The sequence below is a fragment of the Oncorhynchus masou genome, chromosome 31, assembly GCF_036934945.1.
Source record: "Oncorhynchus masou masou isolate Uvic2021 chromosome 31, UVic_Omas_1.1, whole genome shotgun sequence".
NCBI classification, from domain to species: Eukaryota; Metazoa; Chordata; class Actinopteri; order Salmoniformes; family Salmonidae; genus Oncorhynchus; species Oncorhynchus masou.
In genome coordinates, this window is record NC_088242.1 from 15903600 (window position 1) to 15927405 (window position 23806).

The window sequence follows — 23806 nt, forward strand, 5'->3', positions numbered from 1 at the left end:
GCAACTGTAAGAAACTATTTCCATGCAAATTAACACTCAAAGGCTGTAGAGAGCCCAGGAAGGAAAGAAACATTTTATTTTAAAATATATTTCTTGCTAAGGAGAGGATTCCAATGGTAATGTGGGGCTTAAGCCTATAGTGCACTATTATGGTCCTGGGCAACAGTAATGCACTATATAGGGAATAGTGTTCTATTTGGGTGCAGCGATGTGGGCGGGATTCTATAGGCTTCAGGCATGGATTGATGGTCGATTGGCCAGCTGGCGCATATCCAACCAATGAGAGAAGACAGTTGCGCGCTCACTCCCTGCTGCTGAGAACACACATTCTGGTCCTCTGCTGCTCTTTGTGTTTGCTATGTACAAACAATATTAATAAATCTTTTTTTAATAAATGGTGTGTCATGACCTAAGGTTAAATTAATCGAACATGGCATTGTAATGATAACAGGATCTTTATAATAGAATGGATTGCACATACACACTGCATCAATCTAAAGTGGTCTCTGGTGCGTTTTACAGCTTTCGTTCTTTGGTCTTTATTTTATTGCAAATAAACATTGTCAATTGAGTCCATTTCATATCAAATCACAACTAATAAAAAAAGTGCATTTAACAGTCACAACAGTGCTAATTTTAGTCATACATCTTGAACAACAAAGATGCTGGATGCATGCCCTGAACGTATCTGTGTTTGTATAGGTTCAGTACATTCCCATCTATCGACAAGATGAAGACGGCCACATGAGACTGCCATTAGCAGACAGATGTGCCCTCAAGACTTCAGCACCAGTCAACCGTCCTGCTTGAATTGACTTCAATGCTTTCCCTGACGAGTTACCAAGTATTTCTTGGGATGAATTCTTAACTGTTTGAGGTGAACTGTGCTGTTCTCAGATTGGTAATGTTAGTGACGCTCTGGTGCTGGCAAGAAATCTTGCAATTGTAAATTGACGTTTTAAAAAGGTCATCCCCTCATTTGTTGTTCAGTGGGACCCCATAGCTGGAGCTTCTCTTAATCTCAGTCTGTCCAATCATCCAGCGTACACCAAATGACACTGAGGATAGAGAAGAAAGTGACTTGAACATACTGTATGCTGAGGGCCATATGACATGTGGTTACAGCATCCAGTGTAGATATTTGACCAACATGTTTGTCAGTGGAATTATTAGTGAGATAAGGGCTAGGTACCAATGCATTTACAGACATGCTCATGACAAGTGGCATGCAATATTATAATTTACTACTTTCCAAGAGTAAGGAACAAGCTCTTGATCAGTATCAGACTTGGTTGCTGCCTTTCAAATATTTGGACAAAGATTAGATGGTTAATAGCTAAATTTAGGGAGAAGGTACAAATAAGTACACCTTGGGATGAATTCAATCTGTAACACGGAACATCTATTGTAGTGTAATTTAAAGGCAACGTGACTGCATTCAAGGTAAACACTACATATGATGGTCCAACCGTAAATTACCTTCAAATGTCAATCACACTACAACGCAGATCTTTCGTGGCACGGATTGAAGCGAGACCCTTACTGCCAAAGTTATCCTGGTTGGTGATTTTTGCAACACATTTGTCTCGGGGGGGGGGGGGTTGATCAAATATTCCAATAACACCCACCTGCAGCGCAGAAAGCCACTGTGGCCATGATGGTGAGAATAGACCCAGAGTTGACCAGCTGGACCAGGAGGAGGCAGAGTGGGTATAGGAGAAGGCAGGTCCAGCCCAGCCAGTTGATCAGGGCCCAGGGCCTGCATGGTGGGGTAATTTTGGGGCCTGGGAAACACCCTGTCTGGCTGTAGTCCTCCTGGAACTTGTCCTGGAACAACAATACATGACCACATCAATTATCTTACAAACAGGAGCATAGACAACTGGCTTCGCAGCCATGACCATAAAAAAAGTGGGAAGGGAGGGTTGTTTTTCAACTGTAGGTCTCTGATCTTGATATATATATCATGTATTTTTGTAGTAGATCTCGAACAATGCAATTAAGTATTATGAAGTAGTCTAATCTAATTTCATCTAACCAGGGCAATTTTACATCAGTTACTGTACAAACGGGTCAGATTGTGCAAGTGATTGATGACAGTGTTTGAATTAAACATTGGGGACAGAACAACATAATTTAAGGGTGAAGAGTAGGTACTGACATTAAGATATTGTAAGTGAGAGTTTCAGCTTTGTCCTTGGTGCTTACTGTCCTCCAAAGAGCAGGCTACTCAAAAATAAAGCAACCCTTTCATTCCACTTCATCTCTCTCTCCCTCCTAGATGAATAGAAGTATTTGAGGTCTACAAAGGAACGACTACTGATCCAAAAGGAGATATGTAGGCCTGTCACCACTATCCATAAAGGTTGACTACCTACTCACACTAGGACCAGGACATAAACGGTCTTAGTTCCAATAGTCTTGTTTAATAGGAATTTCTTATAGAATGACCACAATCATTCAATGCAGACAACTGCAGTGGCAACCTGTTCAAAGCATGAGTACTGTAAATATGACTATAGCTGCGTTTACAAAGTCAGCACAATTCTGATCTTTTGACAAGTCAGATAATTTGCCCATAATTGGGTTGCCTGTGTAAAAGGGTGACAATTCCCTGTACAATGTACTGTAGTATTGGAAACTCACTCAGTTCCACCTGCTAACTGCTCAACGGGAGTGGGAATGTCTGTACGTAGTACACATCTGTGAGTAACAGACAAAGCACCATCTAATCTTATCCATTTGGGCTGGGCATCGTTACAGACGCATGACACTATAATAATCAAATATATCAAATCAAAATGAATCTAACAGGGGCCAAAGGGCCATTTTTCATCATCAATGGGTCGGATTATGCAAGTGATCGAAGAAAGTGTTTGGTGTAATGTTTGAATTAAACATTGGCGACAGAACAAAAATATAATTTAAGGGTGAAGAGTAGGTACTGACATGAAGATAAAGTATAAATTAAGAGTTTAAATTTGTCCTTTGTGTTGTATCCCTTAATGAACAAATAGATGCAAACTGCACCTTGTACCAATGGTTAGTGAATTGTAATCCCTCTCCCCAATAAGAACATCACCTTCTCCTGGTAGAGTTTATGAAGCCAGGCAGAACACTCAGCCTCATCCTCTGGTATGGACTCCAGTGGGATTCTCCTTGAGACAGAAATGTAGAAGGAAACATTTATTTTAGCTGTCCAATTCAAAATAACTTTATGGTTCAGTAAAAACAAACAGTCCAATAAGACAATATATGGGCTTTGAGATCAGTGAGTTATGCCTCTAACCATTGGCCCTTCCAGGTCCCACTCATAGCGCTTGCCCAACTTGCGATAGAAATTGCAGGTTTAAAAGGAAGTCATATTATCCATACCTTACATATAAATCTGGATGATACTTTTCCCCATTGAGAACCCCCCACAAGGTTGGAGTTTCGTTGTTTCTGAAATTTAATGTACAACAGTACACAGCAGCAACTAAAAGGGGTAACAGAAAATATATTTAAAAAAAATAATAATACTTAGATATTCACTCATGAGCAGGGTTGTACGGAAGAGTATTAACCTAGTCAGTTGCACAACTGAATGCATTCAACCGAAATGTGTCTCTGAATCAGAGAGGTGCGGGGGGCTGCCATAATCAAGGTCCACATTATCGGCACCCGGGGGTCAGTTGTTGCTGCAGGTTAACTGCCTTGTTCAAGGGCAGAACATCAGATGTTCACACCTTTCTGGCACTGGGATTCAAACCAGCGACCTTTCGGTTACTGGTCCAACTCTCTTAACCAGTAGACTACCTGCCGCCCCCATATTAGGTCTAAGTGAAGATAATTGTTTTGCTTGTGGTGGTAATTGCACGGATAGTACTTAAGTAGCAATATTTCGAGAATAAATTGCCAATATTTAAAGAATAAAGCCAATTTTTTAAAGTTAATAATATTGAAGTTATATTTCCAGATATAAAATATAACATTGACGTTATATTTCAAGATTAAAGTAGTACAGTCGTGGCCAAAAGTTTTGAGAATGACACAAATATTAATTTCCACAAAGTTTGGTGCTTCAGTGTCTTTAGATATGTTTGTCCGATGTTACTATGGAATACTGAAGTATAATTACAAGCATTTCATAAGTGTCAAAGGCTTTTATTGACAATTACATGAAGTTGATGCAAAGAGTCAATATTTGCAGTGTTGACCCTTCTTTTTCAAGACCTCTGCATTCCACCCTGGCATGCTGAGATTAAGGTCTGGGGAGTTTCCTGGCCATGGACCCAAAATATCAATGTTTTTTTCCCCCGAGCCACTTAGTTATCACTTTTGCCTTGTGGCAATGTGCTCCATCATGCTGGAAAAGGCATTGTTCGTCGCCAAAATGTTCCTGGATGGTTGGGAGAAGTTGCTATCGGAGGATGTGTTTGTACCATTCTGTATTCATGGCTGTGTTCTTAGGCAAAATTGTGAGTGAGCCCACTCCCTTGGCTGAGAAGCAACCCCACACATGAATGGTCTCAGGATGCTTTACTGTTGGCATGACACAGGACTGATGGTAGCGCTCACCTTGTCTTCTCCGGACAAGCATTTTTCCGAATGCCCCAAACAATCGGAAAGGGGATTCAGAGAAAATGACTTTACCCCAGTCCTCAGCAGTCCAATCCCTGTACCTTTTGCAGAATCAGTCTGTCCCTGAGGTTTTTCCTGGAGAGAAGTGGCTTCTTTGCTGCCCTTCTTGGCACCAGGCCATCCTCCAAAAGTCTTTGCCTCACTGTGTGTGCAGATGCACTCACACCTGCCTGCTGCCATTCCTGAGCAAGCTCTGTACTGGTGGTGCCCCGATCCCGCAGTTGAATCAACTTGAGGACACAGTCCTGGAACTTGCTAGACTTTCTTGGGCGCCCTGAAGCCTACTGGCAGCAATATCCTTGCCTGTGAAGCCCTTTTTGTGCAAAGCAATGATGACGGCACGTGTTTCCTTGGGGGTAACCTTGGTTGACAGAGGAAGAACAATGATTCCAAGCACCACCCTCCTTTTGAAGCTTCCAGTCTGTTATCTGAACTCAATCAGCATGACAGAGTGATCTCCAGCCTTGTCCTCATCAACACTCACACCTGTGTTAACGAGAAAATCACTGACATGTCAGCTGGTCTTTTTGTGGCAGGGCTGAAATGCAGTGGAAATGTTTTGGGGGGATTCAGTTCATTTGCATGGAAAATAGGGACTTTGCAATTCATCTGATCACTCTTCATAACATTCTGGAGTATATGCAAATTGCCATCATACAAACTGAGGCAGCAGACTTTGTCAAAATTAATATGTGTCATTCTCAAATTTTGGCCACGACTGTATATTATAGTTGGGGACTATTAGTAGTAGGGGATTTGGTTAACTGCATGTCTGCCTTGCTCCCTGTTGCTGTGCACGCCACCATGGCACAACCTCTTCCAGGTTCTAATACTTACAATAATGTGGTTATTATGTTCTAAAAGAGCAAGGATTTCCTTGTTACTAAAGCCAATTTTAAAGTATAGTTTCACCAGTCATCTCAGGCATTTCAACGGTGGTGCACACAGCAACAGGGAGCCAACTGCGACTTTATTATCTAAATATTGCCCCTTATTCTCAAAATATTGCTACTTTCTAATTAAAATATTGACCAAATTGTATTTTGAATACTCCCGAAAATGTATTTAAACATTATTGTCTGGGTTGGTGCCCCCCCCCTTGGGTTGTGCCGTGGCGGAGATCTTTGTGGGCTATACTCAGCCTTGTCTCAGGATGGTAAGTTGGTGGTTGAAGATATTCCTCTAGTGGTGTGGGGGCTGTGCTTTGGCAAAGTGGGTGGGGTTATATCCTTCCTGTTTGGCCCTGTCCTGGGGTGTCCTCGGATGGAGCCACAGTGTCTCCTGACCCCTCCTGTCTCAGCCTCCAGTATTTATGCTGCAGGGTCAGTTTGTTATATCTGGAGTACTTCTCCTGTCCTATTCGGTGTCCTGTGTGAACTTAATCTCTCTCTCTCTCTCTTCTCTTTCTTTCTCTCTCTCTCTCTCTCGGAGGACCTGAGCCCTAGGACCATGCCTCAGGACTACCTGACATGATGACTCCTTGCTGTCCCCAGTCCACCTGGCCGTGCTGCTGCTCCAGTTTCAACTGTTCTGCCTTATTATTATTGGACCATGCTGGTAATTTATGAACATTTGAACATCTTGGCCATGTTCTGTTATAATCTCCACCCGGCACAGCCAGAAGAGGACTGGCCACCCCACATAGCCTGGTTCCTCTCTAAGTTTCTTCCAAACTTTTGGCCTTTCTAGGGAGTTTTTCCTAGCCACCGTGCTTCTACACCTGCATTGCTTGCTGTTTGGGGTTTTAGGCTGGGTTTCTGTACAGCACTTTGTGATATCAGCTGATGTACGAAGGGCTATATAAATAAATTTTATTTGATGATTTGATACTATTTCAAATTTTTAAAGTACTATCTGTGCAAACCAGTACCACCACCCATCACTTATTTTTTTTCTTCACTTGGCCCTAATACTCCGCTGTAGTGTTACTTTCTAAATTTAATCCATTACAGATTGCTGCAATTTTGGACAGGTAACTATCTGATTACTTTCAGTTACTTTTGGATTACTTTCCATTCATAGAAGACAAAAATGATCCACCAAACACTTTTGGTGTGTCATCATAGTGGTCTCTGACTTGTGGTCAGACTCACTCAGGTGGAACAAACTTAAACTTGCACCTTTTTTAAATGCTGAATTGAATATCATTGAGAAAACAGAAAGTTGTCAATTCATTTTTTCACAAACATCCTTTCGGATTTTAACAGTAATCCAAGAAGTAATCCAGTTTTTTTAAGTATCTGATTACAATATTTTTGTTGGAACCCTAACTGATTACAGTAATCAGATTACATGTAATTAGTCACTCCCCAACTCTGCTCATGAGTTGAAGTGTAGCGTTTGGTCATTCTGGAGCTCTACAGGGTTCCGCACCTGTCCCCCTGAGGTTCTGGACGGCTACCCAGAAACCCTTGGTCCTGGGCAGGAGGTGGTGTTTGAGTTTGGGCAGGCCTTTCTTCTCTGCCACCTCCATACTGACCCGATGCTTCTCCTCTGTGAAGCGTGTTCCCTCACAGTGGAGCAAGAACTGGCACACAATTAGAGATTCACTGTAGCATCAAAACTCTGTTTAGATTTACCAAAAAACCTGCATGCTCATGTTTACAAGGTGAGTATCATTATATTATCACATTATTATCCTTCCTAGACTCGTGACATACTATTGATTGTGTCAATCAATGCAATCTTTTAGAACAACCGACCTGCATACTCATGTTAGTTGTGAAGAAAGCTGGAATAAGGAATTTAGAAAGACATCACATCCTCTCATGAACTTTACATGTCTTAATCAACTTTGGACTATTAAGTGTCATTACTGATTGACTGATTGATTAATTACTTTACTAGTTGGTTGGTTGATTGATGGCTCACCCAGAAGTTCTCAGGGTAATCCCGTAGGTTCTGAAGACTCTGGACAAAGTTGCTCTTATCTTCCTCCCACTTCCTCTTAATAAACACCATCTCCAGGAAGTACCACATCCAGCCAATCACAGGCAGGTACGACAACTCTTTCTTGGCTAAACATTTGGAGGCCTGGAAAGGGAAAGATTGTTAATGTGTTTGAGTACAGAGGGCATCAAAGAACTTCAGAAAATCTGGGTCTTTTCTCAAGCAATTCCTTGCTTCCCACCTTCCTCACCTCCTTCTCAACAGTATTGGATGAGAAGGTCCAAGGAGAGAAGGAGGCAAGGAATCTGAGATCGATTAATCGAGAAAGCGCCCTGTTCTCTTACCCCAAGGACCCCGAATCGTTCACAGAAGGTCCAGCCACACAGAAAGTCTATTTCAAAGTTGTGGTTGAGGACGACGATGGCATTCTCTTTACCGTAGAGTCTGTAGTTCTCTGGGTCTGTGTAGAGCGTGACTTCAGTGCCAGACCACCACTCTAAGAGAGCCACAGACTCTGAGGAATACGCGTAGCAAAACAGAGAAAAGTGTAAATAATATACCACTGTCAGCAGGTACAGTGACTGCATTGCAGTTATTGCACAATGTTAGAGAGCATAGCCCTCCTGCAGCATCAGTGCACTTAAAGGGGCAATCTGCAATTGGTACAATTTTTTTAAACTTTTAAATGGGTGATACATACCCATTGATTCTTGAAGAATATAACATAAATACCTCGAGCTTAGTTCAACTGTCGATCCCCACCAAAATCCAAAATTTTTACTCTGTAAACAATGCAATTGGAAACAAACAGTATATCCTCAAAAGATGGTTGAAACTATAATTTTGATTTCATGGATGGTCATAATATATCCCATTTAGCAGACGCTTTTGTCCAAAGCGACTTACAAGTCGGCTGGGGCCACTACTTTTACATATGGGTGGCCCTAGCGGGAATCGAACCCACGACGCTTGGCGTTGCAAGCGCCATGCTCTACCGACTGAGCCACACAGGACCCATGAACTGTTTTTTTAACAGTTTCACTCAATTAATTCTAATTCCCTTAATTGTGACACACCCCTCACTATTGTCACTATTTGTCTACACAATCTGGTTCAAGCATTCATGACATTACCCTGAAGGCACAGTGATGCGGAAACATTGGTGATTTACCTAATAAATTACAGGGAGTTTATATATAGTGTGTGCAACTCTATTTATTTTTTATAGCTTGGAGCTATACATTTTTTTTTACACCTGCAAAATATGTGTACGCCACCAATAAAATTGGATTTCATCTGCAGTTCAAACAAAAACAAAGTGGCCACCCCGCCATTGTTTTGGTAAAAAGCCGAGGGATAAACTCCCTGTAATTTATTAGGTAAATCGCCAATGTTTCCGCATCACTGTGCCTTCAGGGTAATGTCATGAATGCTTGAACCAGATTGTGTAGACAAATAGTGACAATAGTGTTCACATTTTCTATTTAAGTTTCCTATTTCATTAAAAAACTATTGTTAGATGTGATCTTTTGGTTCAACCATAATGCATAATAAGCATCATCAACTGGGGGAACATTTTGGGAGTATGCTGATAAACTGGAGAAAGAATATAACCATTTATAAGACCTATTCAAAGAGATAATTGTGGCCTGAGATCAGTGAATATTCTACCAATAGGGGTCAATATTTTTAGACAAGATATTCAGTATATATCCCTTTGTAGTAGCAGGATCTCAATTTCAACAGAGATGCTTGTTCGAGGTCCCAAGAAACAAAGAGATCTTCTGTTGAACCTGACAATTCATCTTGATGGTTGTACAGTCATCTCAAATAAAACTGTGAAGGACCTCGGCGTTACTCTGGACCCTGATCTCTCTTTTGACGAACATCAAGACTGTTTCAAGGACAGCTTTTTTCCATCTGCGTAACATTGCAAATATCAGAAACTTTGTCCAAAAATGATGCAGAAAAATGTATCCATGCTTTTGTTACTTCTAGGTTAGACTACTGCAATGCTCTACTTTCCGGCTACCCGGATAAAGCACTAAATAAACTTCAGTTAGTGCTAAATACGGCTGCTAGAATCCTGACTAGAACCAAAAAATGTGATCATATTATTCCAGTGCTAGCCTCCCGACACTGGCTTCCTGTTAAGGCAGGGGCTGATTTCAAGGTTTTACTGCTAACCTACAAAGCATTACATGGGCTTGCTCCTACCCATCTTTACGATTTGGTCCTGCCATACATACCTTCACGTACGCTACGGTCACAAGACGCAGGCCTCCTAATTATCCCTAGAATTTCTAAGCAAACTGCTGGAGGCAAGGCTTTCTCCTATAGAACACCATTTGTATGGAATGGTCTGCCTACCCATGTGAGAGACGCAGACTCGGTCTCAACCTTTAAGTCTTTCTCAACCTTTTCAACTGAGTCTGTAATACCTACATGTTTCAAGCAGACCACCATAGTCCCTGTGCCCAAGGAAGCGAAGGTAACATGCCTAAATGATTACCGCCCCGTAGCACTCATATCGGTAGCCATGAAGTGCTTCGAAAGGCTGGTCATGGCTCACATCAACAGCATCCTCCCAGATAGCCTAGACCCACTCCAATTCGCATACCGCCCCAACAGATGATGCAATCACACTCCACACTACCCTTTCGCACCTGGACAAAAGGAACACCTATGTGAGAATGCTGTTCATTGACTACAGCTCAGCGTTCAATACTATAGTGCCCACAAAGCTCATCACTAAGCTAAGGACCCTGGGACTGAACACCTCCCTCTGCAACTGGATCCTGGACTTCATGACAGACCTGCACCATCCAGAGCATCCTGACCGGTAGCATCACCACCTGGTATGGCAACTGCTCTGCATCTGACCTTAAGGCACTATAGAGGGTAGTACATACGGCCCAGTATATCACTGGGGCCAAGCTTCCTGCAATCCAGGACCTATATAATAGGCGGTGTCAGAGGAAAGCCCATCAGCGACTCTAGTCACCCAAGACATAGACCGTTTTCTCTGCTATGGCACGGTAAGCGGTACCGGAGCGCCAAGTTGAAGACTAAAAGGCTCCATAACAAATTCTACCCCCAAGCCATAATACTGCAAATAATAAAATGGCCACCGGACTATTACATTGACCTCTGCTACTCGCTGTTTATTATCTATGCATAGTCACTTCACCCCTACCTACATGTACAAATTATCTCTAACCTGTACCCCCGCACACTGACTCGGTATATAGCCTCGTTATTATGTTATTGTGTTACTTTTTATTATTTTTTACTTTAGTTTATTTGGTAAATATTTTATTAACTCTTCTTGAACTGCACTTTTGGTTAAGGTCTTGTAAGTCAGCATTTCACAGTAAGTCTACACTTGTTGTATTCGGCGCATGTGACAAATAAAGTTTGATTTGATTCGAGTGCCTGAGTGGGCTCAGGGGGCAGGTCAGATCTCACCAAGCAATCTCCAATATAGCAACCACACCTAGTAGAGCACCAGTGGGGATCCTTGAAGAGGTGTGCAATTTTTTTGTCTCATTGTAGAATATGCCAGTGCTTTTTCAGGATTGCGTTCATTTTCTCTGAACTCTTGGTGGACTTGGTGCAAAAGACTGTTGCGTTGTTTTTCTTCTTTGGTTGAGTTTAGTAATTCCTCTTTTGGTTTTTGAGTTATTTTCATCATTGCAGCATCAAGAGTTTTGTCCTTGTAGCCTCTCATTTTCAATTTCTGTCATTTTTTTAGCATTACTGTCAAAATCTGTCTGGTGGCCACAGGTTTGTTTAACCCTGCATGACTGGCTATATGGTAGACCATTCTTGAGGGGAAGAGGATGCATAGTATCCGCACATAGCAGGTTATTGGTTATTATATGTGGGCTTTGTGTATAAGTCTGTGTGTAATGCATCAGTCCAGGTAATTTATTTTTCTCTCATCAGTCTGAAACTGGTTACCAACATAATTAGAGCAGCAAAACTAAACATTTTGTCATACCTGTGGTATCAGAATTCATGGCTCATACCACCCCATTATTAAATCAGTGTTCAATGACTACATAGGGCAGCAGTCTCTAAGGTGCAGGGTATTGTATTGGGTGGTAGCCAGCTAGGAACAGTGACTAAGTTAAGGGCAGGGTACTGGGCGGAGGTCGGCTACAGGTGACTATTTTACAGTCTGATGGCCTGGAGATAGAAGCTGACTTTTCAGACTCTCTGTCCCAGCTTGATACACATATATGGTCTCTGCCTTCTAGATGGTAGCAGGGTGAACAGTCTGTGGCTTGGGGGGTTAAGCCAAATTTCTTCACCCTGCTGAGGTTGAAGAGACGCTGTTGCGCCTTCTCACCACACTGTCTGTGTGGATGGAACATTTCAGGTTGTCAGTGATGTGCACACAGAGGAACTTGAAGCATTTCACCCTCTCCCCGTCAATGTGGATGGGGGCGTCAATGTGGATGGGGGCGTGCTCCCTCTGCTGCCTCCTGAAGTCAACAATCAGCTCCTTTGTTTTGTTGGCGTTGAGGGAGAGGTTGTTTTCCTGGCAGCACTCCGCCAGGGCCCTCACCTCCTCCCTGTAGGCAGTCTTGTTGTTGGTAATCAGACCTACCACTTTTGTTTCGTCAGCAAACTTGATGATGGAGTTGGGGATGTGCATGGCCATGCAGTCATGGATGAACAGGGTGTACAGAAGGGGGCTGAGCACGTACCCTTGTGGGGCCCACGTGTTGAGGATCAGTGTGTTTTTGCCCAACTTCATCACCTGGGGTAGGTCGGTCAGGAAGTCCAGGACCCAGTTGCACAAGGTGGGGTTCAGATCCAGGGCCTCGAGCTTATTGATGAGCTTGGAGGGCACTATGGTGTTGAAGGCTGAGCAAAAGTCAATGAACAGCATTCTTACATACGTAGGTATTCCTCTTGTCCAGAAGGGATAGGACAGTGCACATCTGTGGATCTGTTGGGGCGGTATGCAAATTTTAGTGTGGTCTAGGGTGCCGGATAAGGTGGAGGTGATATGATCCTTAACTAGCCTGTCAAAACACTTCATGATGACAGAAGTGAGTGCAAACTGAGCAATAGTAATTTAGTTCAGTTACTTTTGCTCTCTTGAGTAAAGGAACAATGGTGGACATATTGAAGCAAGAGGGGACGACAGACTGGGATAGGAAGATATTGAATATGTCCGTAAACAACCCAGCCAGCTGGTCTGCACATGCTCTGAGGACGCGGCTTGCGATGTCGTCTGGGCCGGCAGCCTTGCAATGGTTAACACGCTTAAATGTCTTACTCACGTCGGCCACGGAGAACGAGAGCTCACTGTCCTCGTTAGAGCTGGTGGCCCACTTCCGCGGCTCTGTTTTTTCCTCGAAGAGGGCAAAGGTGTTTAGTTTGTTCAGAAGTGAGGCGTCAGTGTCTGCAACGTGGCTGGCTTACCCTTTATAATCTGTGATTCCTGCCACATACCTTGTGTCTGAGCCTGAGATTGCCCCTTTAAATCGGTGAAGTGAAACAATAGGGAAAGAGAGCGATATTCAGGTTTTTATTTTAGCCCAAGAGAAGGCCTGCAGTAGAAGTAAAGAATAGTGGAAGTAAAGAACAGTAGAATAGATCCTACTCACGGCTGGTGAGGGAGTATCCCAGTTTACAGTTGATCCTCCTGGCCAGCTGCTTGTTGATTGGCCAGAGGGGCAGAGTGCAGATCTGTAATAGGTTGATCAGGAGACCGCTGACAAAGAACCCATAGCAGATGACCAGATGACACAAGAACTGGCCCTTCAACCACTGTACCAGACCCATCTAGAGGAGAGAAGTGGGGAGGAAGGGAAAGGAAGAGGAAAGGGGGATGCCTAGTCAGTTGTACAACTGAATGCATTCAGGGGAGGGGAACGGATGTGTTTTATATTTTATTAGGATCCCCATTAACTGTTGCATTAACTGGGTTCCACATAAAACATTACATAACATAGAGCATTAATAGACAAGAACAGCTAAAGGAAAGAACTCCATCAAATATATATATTTTTTAAAGGCACCACGTGGCCTCCATATCAATACATACACATAAACTATCTAGGTAAAATAGGGGAGAGGCCTTGTGCCGTGAGGTATTGCTTCATTTGTTTTTTGAAACCAGGTTTGCAGTTCACTTGAGCAATATGAGATGGAACTGAGTTCCATGCAATAATGGCTCTATATAATACTGTACGCTTTCTTGAATTTGTTCTGGATTTGGGGACTGTGAACAGACACCTGGTGGCATAAGTGTGTGTGTCAGAGCTGTTGACTATGAAAACAATGACATTTTCCACACATTAATGTTTCTTATAAAGAAGAAGTGATGCAGTCAGTCTGTTCTGGGCCACCTGCAGCTTAACTAGGTCTTTCCTAGCAGCACTCAACCACACGACTGGACAATAATCAAGATAAGATCAAACTAGAACCTGCGGGACTTGCTTTTTGGAGTGTGGTGTCAAAAAAGCAGAGCATCTCTTTATTATGGACAGACCTCTCCCCATCTTTACAACCATTGAATCTATATGTTTTGACCATGACAGTTTACAATATAAGGTAATGCCAAGTCATTTAGTCTCCTCAACTTGTTCCAACAGCCACACCATTCATTACCAGATTCAGATGAGGTCTTGAACTTTGGGATTGATTTGTACCAAATACAATGAATGCTCTTAGTTTTATAGATGTTCAGGACCAGTTTATTACTGGCCACCCATTCCAAAACAGACTGCAACTCTTTGTAAAGGGTTTCAGTGACTTCATTAGCAGTGGTTGCTGATGCGTGTTCCCATCACTGGGAGCTCAGCCCCAGTGATGTAGTGGGCCGTACGCACTACTACCCACTGTAGGACCTTGCGGCCGGATGCCGAGCAATTGCCATACCAAGCGATGGTGCAGATAGTCAAGATGCTCTCAATGGTGCAGCTGTAGAACATTTTGAGGATCTGAGGGCCCATGCCAAATCTTTTTGTTTCAGCCTCCTGAGGGAGAAGAGGCGTTGTTGTGCCCTCTTCACGACTGCTGGTGTGTTTGGACCATGATGGGTCTTTAGTGGCCTCCTGAGTGGTGCAACGGTCTAAGGCACTTCTTCTCAGTGCTAGAGGTGTCCATTCCAAGCTGTATCACAACCAGTCGTGATTGGGCGGCGTACAATTGGCCCAGCGTTGTCCGGATTAGGGCTTGGCCTGGGTAGGCTGTCATTGTAAATAATAATTTATTCTTAATTAACTGACTTGCCTAGTTTAAATAAAAGGTTAAATACAAATAAGTGATGTAGTCACCCTGGAACTTCAATCTCTCATGTGAATGGGGGTATACTCAGCCCTCCGTTTCCTGTAGTCCCCGATCAGCTCCTTTGTCAAGCTGACGTTAACATTTAACCCAACTCCTAAACTTAACCCTAACAAACTAAATTGGTGATGGACATCCACAACTAAATACATACCCCACAAAACGTAACATATCATACTAAATGGAGTGTTTCGGATTTAATTACAGAATAATACTAAATGCTCTGAGACCAGGTTGGACAGACAAGTCTCAAGGATACACATCAATGAGATTCTGATGACTAAGTTACACTACACCTTGCTCAACTACTATGCATGCATAGCTTGCATGTATTTACATCATGTGCGCATGCTTCAGGTGACAGAAATCTGAATGCACTACCAGAGTTTTGAAAAGTCTGTTTAATAGTACTTAGGCCTACCTGTGGATATGCGGTCTCAAATTCCCCAGAGGTAGGAGAACCAACCACCAAGACAACCAGTTGAGTAAGTTCAAATGTAATTTTACTTTATTCACAGTATTTAGTCTCAGTGACCACTTCAAATAGTTGAAGTTCAATATTTCAGAAGGTGAATTACAAATGCTAGTCACTGGATGGTTAATGGGGCAAAGGTCACCCCATCCTCGCTCCACAACAGTTGGCAGAGTTGTGTTATCCTAACCCTGACGGACACAGTGAAGCGCTCACTGCCCTCCAAAGAGCTGGCTGTTGAAAAATAAAGCTCCTTTTATTCCACTTCTTGATCTCTCTCCCTTCCTCCATCTTGGCTGAATAGAAGTCATTGAGGTCCACGAAAGAAAGACTGTACTGATCTAAAAGGAGACATGTAGGCCTGTCACCACAATCCATAAAGGTCCAGTGGCAGATTTACCATCTGGCAAATGCCTTGATGGGCTGGACCATTTTTTGGGGGGGTGGGCTGCTTGAAATTGACACACAAAAATAAAATATCTAAAAGTAAAATAATGAAAAAAAGGTGACATGTCCGGAAGCCCATTATTTTTTTTTTGTGTTACTTTACTTGTGCAATTTCTCTGTTATACAAATTTCTCTGTTACAGTGGGCAACGACCAGCCACCTATCAAGATGGGCCGGCCTGGTTTTCTGATGAGCTGAGGTCACACAAACTCACATTCAAAGTCAAACATCAGCAAAGAGACCTGCTCCATGTCTGTCATCAGTTAGACAGCTACGATCATGTATATTAAAAAATGGAAATGGTGCCTATAAATGTCGAAAGAGCATATTTTAAATTGTCACCTCACTTAAAACTTCCTATTGATCCGAAAACCATGATTTGGTCAAAGAGTAAAGTGCATTATCCTCCTGATTCTTGTAATCAAAGTGTCTGCCCAGCCCCTGTGCCCTTACTGGAGCCTGCTGCTGGATTAAGTGAGACACTCTCCTCTCCCCCCATCAACTCAAGAGAAAAATGTGTTCTGATTGTAGGCTATAATGTTTCAAAATGCAAATGTGCGAAAAACACAGCTTTGGAACTGATATTGGCACAAGCTGGAGGGAATGTTAGAACATAACGCACAAAATTACATTTAAAGAAAATGTATGCTTCATCCAGTATAAACTAATGTATAGAATGTATTATACACGAGACAACAATCACCAATTCTGCAGCACAACGGCAATGTCATGTCTTAAGTGGAAAACTAACAATGACTCAATAATTAATGTCTTCTGGGAGTGTTAGAAAACTGTCTGTCAGAAGTTTTACAATGTAAATGTACTTTTAATCCGTCTATCTGCATATTTCAAGACATGGCTAATGGAGGTGCATTGAAATACAAAGGGTTGGACAATATTCTTTTCAACACTTATATTGAAGAAGCTATTACTTAAATACTGGAAGCCAAATGATACTCCAAACTTAAGAGAATCGAATAATCATACTTTCTACAGACAAAAACATCATAACACCATTTGAAGTCATATGGGGAAGAGTCTTACAAGTATTAGAAAGAATGGGTGTGGATACAGTGGGAACATGTGGGTCTGAGCAAGTGTGATGTCATTCATGTTTGTGGAAATGTATGTAATGTTGAATTGTTAATGTTTTTTGTCCATGTATCTTTTTTGTTTGTTGTAAAACAAAATGTAAAGAAGCAAGTTTGAGGTAGTTTCTTGAGCCAATGCTAGCTGGCATTAGCACAATGACTGGAAGTCTATTGTCTGCTAGCATGCTAAGTCTGCTAGCATGCTATGTTAAGTTGTTTATTGTTTTTGTCTATATACTGTATGGTTCGTTTTTTTTTTAACGGGTCTTAGAGAGGAGGGTCTCAGCTTTCTATTAGATATAATTTGGATTTCTCAACTCTCAATATTCAACTCAATAGCAACTATTTTACAACCAAGATATTTGATATGGCTTGGAGATATGGAGCTTTGCGTGCGCAAAATGAGCATTGGCCATTGCGAGGGCATAGGCCTATAGCTATCATGGGTAGTAGTCTACTGTCAAAGTCTGTTTTAGTACATTACATTTACTGTTGGATGAATACATGGCTACTAGCAGTGGGTATTGTATTTAAAGTTAGCAATCTAATGTGTTCTGAGTTTCCACTTCCTCAGGTGTTGAACCTCCTATTTGACCTTTTTCAAGGTAAGTCTCGCAAAAAGACGCATTCTTGCGTTCTAACTACCCGCTATTCAAAGTGCGCTGAACAAATTAAGGGAATTGTTCACAAACATTGGCACATCCTAAAATCCGATGATAGTCTTGGTAATGTGTTTTCGGACCTTCCCTTGGTCGTATTCTCGCGGGGCAGAAATCTCAGAGACCAATTGGTACACTGATTTACCACCCCAAGATATTCCTGAACAACGTCTATTTGCTCCCCTACTGGATGGAAATTACAAATGTAATGGCTGTGCTCAATGCAATGGCACTTATAAAATGTAGATCCTTCAAACACCCACAAACAGGGAAATTGATCCCAATAAAAGGTGTTATTACGTGCTCCACTAAGGCAGTTATTTATCTTATAACTTGTCCTTGTGGTAAAAATTATGTAGGTTAAACAAAGCGCAAATTAAAAGTACGTATCTCAGAGCACCGTAGCACCATTAGGTGTAAAAACTTGACTTATCCAGTTGCGGCCCACTTCTTGGAGGCAGGCCAATCGATTTCGTCTCTGCGTTATATTGGCATCGAACATGTCACCCTCCCTAGGAGAAGGGGTGACCTTGATAATGTATTGTTAAAACGAGAGGCTGCCTGGATCTTTAATTTAAAGACCCTTGCGCCCTTCGGTCTCAACGTAGACTTTGATCTGAAGCCATTCTTGTGATTATTGTGACTTTGCCATTGTAATTGTGTGTAAACTTGTATAGTCAAATTAATCTATGATCGTATGCTATCCATTTGTTTGTATGCTGTTCTTTGTATGACATTTTAATATTTGATTATTAACCAATGATATTAGGCCACTCCTGGCCATGATTACAGACACCTGTGTCCTTTGACACTATATAAACGAGTCGTCCCGCAGTGTTTGTGATTATACCCTGATGAAGACAGCTTGGCTGTCGAAACGTTGGTATTAAATTTTTTGCATCTGAGCTCCAAGTGTGTGCGGCTCTCTTATTTTTATTTTCAAATTTCTACTCCTCTAGCCAGCACCTCGTCTTAATAGGTGTGCGTTTCTTTTTCTTCTAGATCGTTGAACCTCCTATTAATTGAACAGCTTTCATAAAGGACTGGCTTGAATTGTGAAGATGACCACACAATTTATTTTCATAATGAGCCAAATCTATTGGTTTTCAACCCAAAGTTACAAAGGAAAATGTGATCTATTTAATAAACACAAGACAACAGCAAAATGGATAAAAGAGTGTGGTGGTATTGCAGGAACAGCTGCATAAATGTTTTCTTACTTTAAAAAAAAATACTGCATTGTTGGGTAAGGTCGTGTAAGTAACCATGTTGTATTCGGCGCATGTGACAAATAGAATTTGATTTGACTTGTTCGAGTGGTGAAAACCTGGTAGTTTCACACAACTCTATGGTAAATAATGCAAGCGACTTCAATGAGTAATTCCTCTGAAGAGGAGAGAGAAAGAAACACCACCAGATACACAGTGAATCAATTTCATAGTATGCAGAAGCAACACTCAATGCTACAGCTTCATTCTACTTGTTAAACATAGAGAACTGATACTGTGTACTGGTTGTTGGGGTGGGATTGGCATGGGGTGTGGGTGGTCCGTGGGTGGCTTTTGACTATTTTTTATTTATTCCTCATGTCTTACTCATTGGTAGGAAGAAGTTTGGTTCAAATGGGATGTTGAGTACTATATTTATTGAATATTATCTGAATCCGATAAATTGGAATGACCAATTTGGGTGCAATCAAATATCTTAATTTCTCAGAGATCAAATTATATTTCAACACAATAAAGTTTCAGAAATGCTAATCGTATCTGTTAGTAACTACAGAAACAACGTCAGAACTATCTGAGATAGTGGGTGTTGAAATCCTATTTCTTGTGCTCTTTGAGGTGGAACAACTCTAATCTAATCTAACTGTCTTCCACCAGCCAACTTCCCAACAGGACTGGGCACAACTCTAGGCAGACAACTGTGCTGGCAGGTAAACATTGTCTGACTGGCTATCTGATAATTATACCATGCTGATGACACACCCTGCTAGGTTACACCATGGAAACTACTACAGTGTACTAAGAGCTGATTGGCCTGGCTGGCCCTACCTGACTGCGCCACAATACAATACAATCTAGTATGGAGGAATTTACCTCAGGGGAGTGCTGGTGTACAGTAGCCTGTCAAATCTCAGCTATGCATTTGAGGAAATGTCAGGACAGGAGAGGAAAATTATTTCTCATTCTCATTCTAAGCAAATGCATCCCATGACATCTTCTGATTGCAAATAGCACTTGGTTTCTATCTGAAGTGCTCAATGAATGGCATTCCATAAGAGCAAAATTATTTAGAAAAAATATAATTTAAAACGACAGCCAACATATTTGAGTCTCCCCAACAGGTTATTTTTGGTTATAATAACATTAAGTTAATATAGTTCAAAATCACAAAGCTTTTTTCATTGATTGAAATCTAACAAACTAGGTTTTAATTTGTAATCAATATTCTGACCAAGGAACTATATGTATACTACTTGTAGTACACAAAAAATAAGAACAGTCAGGAGTAACCTAATAATAAGACGGTGTGGAAAAAAACAGACGTTTAGATTACATGAATAAAAGTGTGTTACCTTACTTGTCCCAGGCTTTGGTTCTTTTGTGGCGATAACGCGGCCAAGATACTACCGGTGTGGTGAGATAACTCGATCAGTTGGAATCCGGCGTTGCGAGCGCTCATTTCAAAGAGTGCTCGGTAAGCCACGCCCCAGTGGGCAGAGCTAGGCATGTTGCACTGGGATACAAAAAAGACTCAATTTACAATGGGTCCGCTTTTGTTCTGTGTTGCCTAGTTATGCTAAAATATTTCTGACCAGTGTATTGCAGTTCATTTCGTTTTAGACTTATTAAGTAAAATATATTTGAGTAGTAAACAGGAAACGACTCCCAGACAGTTCCCAATAGAACATACCAAAGGGGCACATCTTTTACTAGGCTACCTAAATTATTGGGTTTATCTGGTTTCCATGGTTCTTGGTTATTTACCAGGTAACAATAAGTGAAAACGAAACAAGGACTGAATCAATAGACGCCTACATTTTCTTAGCGAGAGACTGAAATAAATTGCGTTTCTTTGAAAAGATGGGCCTGGCTGACATGACAAATGCATTAAAGGGGAAAGGATCCACAGACACTGCACATCTCTTTATTTACAATGCTGGCTGACATGGTTAACACAAACACAGGACATTGAATGCTACCTGAATTGACTCAGAAAAGTAACATAAGTAAGTATACAGTATCACAGCGAGGTTAAACAGGTGTGTGTTAGATTATCCAGTATCCACAGCAACACTATTGATTATCCAATACCCCCATTGCATGTGGTGTACTATGATCTTAGCCATGCTCTAACTAACCCTTCTGGAGGGTCTGAGGCACTTAGACTGCAACTGAGGACACCCTGGCCTGACACCTGGTTGGGCCTGGCTCCCTTCTACCTGCCTGTTGTTGCCTCCACTGACACTTTCTCTACTTCTCCATCTGACCATAGGTTCTTGAATGCATGCTTTTATACACTCCGTGTCTCCATATTACAGCAAGTCAAGTAAAGATTAGCGCAAACAGGAACTGTGACTTCTTTTGTCAATGATTTGCTATGGCTGAGGTATTTTGTCAGTTATAAGTTACTTGATACCAAGGCTAGATGATACCAAGGCCAGATGATGCTGAATGGCAACAACACCACAGACAACTGCAATGCAACTAATTCATCTCATTGGTACATGACTCTTCAGTCTGTTGAATATTACATCAATGAAAATATGGATTTCTTGGCTGAATTAAGGTTTTATTAAACCTTCAAAAGGGACACACATACACAATAAAGGAAGTTTATAAAGTCATTGACAAGGAAAGTAATTTACTACATCAATTATAGTCACAGCATCTCATCTTCGTTTGATTAACTGGAAGGAGATGGAGAAATTATTTCCAATAGGCAGGGTGTGGCTCAACAGGCAGAATACATTTCAAAGGGCACCTTATTCCCCACAACTAATGCATGGCATTTGACTAGAGCCTTATGGGCAAATAATTGACACAAGTTGTTGCAGTAGTAAGTAAGACAATGGATCCAGAGCCGCATAGGTTAATTATGGACTTTAAAGTAACTGGCAGGTAGATGGGAGCCAGGTGAGATTGAGCCAGGCAAGTGCAGGTGTCATGCCAGGGTGTCCTCAGTCAAGTTCCAAGAGCATCAGGCCCGTTCCAAGAGCCTCAGGCCCTCCGGGAAGGAAAGGTTAGTGAGAGCAGGACTAAGACCATAGTACACCACATGCACTGTAGACACTGCATAATCTGACTAACTCACACACACACCTGTTTGACCCACTGTGAAACTGTGGGACTACTTACACTACATGGACAAATTTATGTGGACACCTGCTCGTCGAACATCTCATTACAAAATCATGGGCGTTAATATGGAGTTGGTTCCACATTTGCCGCCTCCACTCTTCTGGGAAGGCTTTCCACTAGATGTTGGAACAACACCTGTTTAACCTCACTGTGATACTGTAGACCTACTTATGTTCATTTTCTGAGTTAATTCAGGTAGCATTCAATGTCCTGCATTTTTGTTAACCATGGCAACCAGCATTGTAAATAAAGAGATGTGCAGAAAGATAATCAGCCTCTGTGTCTGTGGATCCTTTCCTCTTAATCTATTTTTCATGTCAGACAGGCCCATCTTTTCAAAGAAAACACAATTGAAATCTCTCTATTTGAGCAAAATAAGTTGTTTTGTTGTGATTACAAGAACAATTCAGGTAAAGAGCCACAGTCAGGCAGAAACAATGTGAGTGTTCTATTATAAAGTGAGCGGAATTGGTTTCCCTGGATGATATTGCTTCTACTTAGAAATACTTTGACAGTAAATTAATAGATGGCATTCACTGCTACAAAGCTGTATCCACTATAATCGCACAATTTTACACAGACCAGCCGCAAACCTTTGACAAATACATCTCTGTGTGAAAATGCGTCCCGTGGTCTGTTTTGTCAACAAACTCAATGTATTCCAAATACTGGTGGTAACCAAATCATCCCATTTATGTCGGTATTGCAAATACGTATTAAAACATGTCCCAGTGCAACATGCCTAGATCTGCCCACTGGGGCGTGGTTTATGGAGGGTTCTTTAAAAAAAGCTCTCTTATTGCCATATTCCAACGAATCGAGTTATCTCACCACACCAGAAAATCGGACTCCAAACTGTGTATAGGTTTGTTCAGATTGGGGAACGGAACAAACGCGTTTGACAAATTGCCTGATTCCCCTGCCTAAACTAACTAATTAAAATTACCCTTTGACCCAGATATGAAGTCAGTCGTGTGGGTCGCCTACTGGTGGTAAGGCTTTCACACAGCTGATGTGATAACATTTCCCCATCTTGCACAAATATGCATTCTTGTTGCGGTTGTGTGGGAAGTCACGTGTAGAAACTCCCACGTGGGAAAACAATGTCTTGTCACCGCTCAACTTTCTATTTCATTATTTGGCCTGTACCTCCTTCTGCTGGTGGCTTAACTGTGTCGCACTAACGAAGAGTTTCCTACAGAGCTGTTTGTGCACTCTGGCTTTTAATAGACAGTATATCTGCCTATGATATTTAGTAATAGGATGTCAGGTGGGTGCTTCTCTATGTAACATTCACATGTTATATTACTTTTGAACTAATTTAGAAAACCTTCTAGAACATGGGCTGACAGCAGAGCGATAATATAGCCTCATCCTCCTTAGATATTTCTTAGAACTAAATTGGTGATCCTAGATTATATATCTCATTGTTCCAAAAGTACATTAATTGGCAGTTCATATTTTTTTTTCCTTCTTCTGGTTTAGATCATCCCAGAAACCAAAGTCTCTTACATGTCAGCTAAAAGTGGCATCTGCATGGGCAGAGAGGAAGAGAGAGACCAAGAGAGAGAGACCGAGTGATGAGAGAGACAAGGAGAGGTCATGAGCTCATGGGCTAATGAGTTTTTCTGCAAAAAATTGAATGTAGATAAACTTTGATTTTTTTCTGCAAGGACTTATACAGGATACTACCCCCTACATCAACATCTTCAAATCAAAATTATATAATTTAAACCTTGATGTTGGACAAAATGACCTAAATGGATACTTACTATCAAGAAAAAAAACTTCTAACAAACCACAACCTGCTGAAGAAACAGCAGAAACCTGAAAATATCATCCAACACAAAACTCAGTGAGCAATGTTCAGTCTGAATCTACTTCTGCAGCCAACAAGTAAAAGGCAATAATCTCTAGGTGATTTAGTTATATAAAGCTTAGTAAATAAGGATA

The 23806-nt window shown here is 41.6% G+C and overlaps 1 protein-coding gene across 2 annotated transcripts; it reads right to left on the reverse strand.

Annotated features, from left to right (window-relative positions):
* Positions 1-54: 54 nt before the first annotated feature.
* On the reverse strand, positions 55-20171 carry agpat4 (1-acylglycerol-3-phosphate O-acyltransferase 4 (lysophosphatidic acid acyltransferase, delta)). Of its 2 annotated transcripts, none has more exons than XM_064950207.1 (9): positions 20068-20171; positions 13137-13314; positions 7857-8026; positions 7495-7656; positions 6997-7150; positions 3376-3478; positions 3083-3158; positions 1629-1827; positions 55-1058 (listed from the first exon to the last, which is right to left on the reverse strand). In XM_064950207.1, exons 2-9 carry the CDS (start codon positions 13312-13314, stop codon positions 976-978), a joined length of 1125 nt encoding a protein of 374 aa, XP_064806279.1. In that variant the 5' UTR covers positions 20068-20171; the 3' UTR covers positions 55-975. The 2 variants fall into 2 exon arrangements, with proteins under 2 accessions (XP_064806279.1, XP_064806280.1); XM_064950208.1 differs by having other exon boundaries at positions 20073-20155.
* Between the last annotated feature and the right edge of the window lie 3635 nt (positions 20172-23806).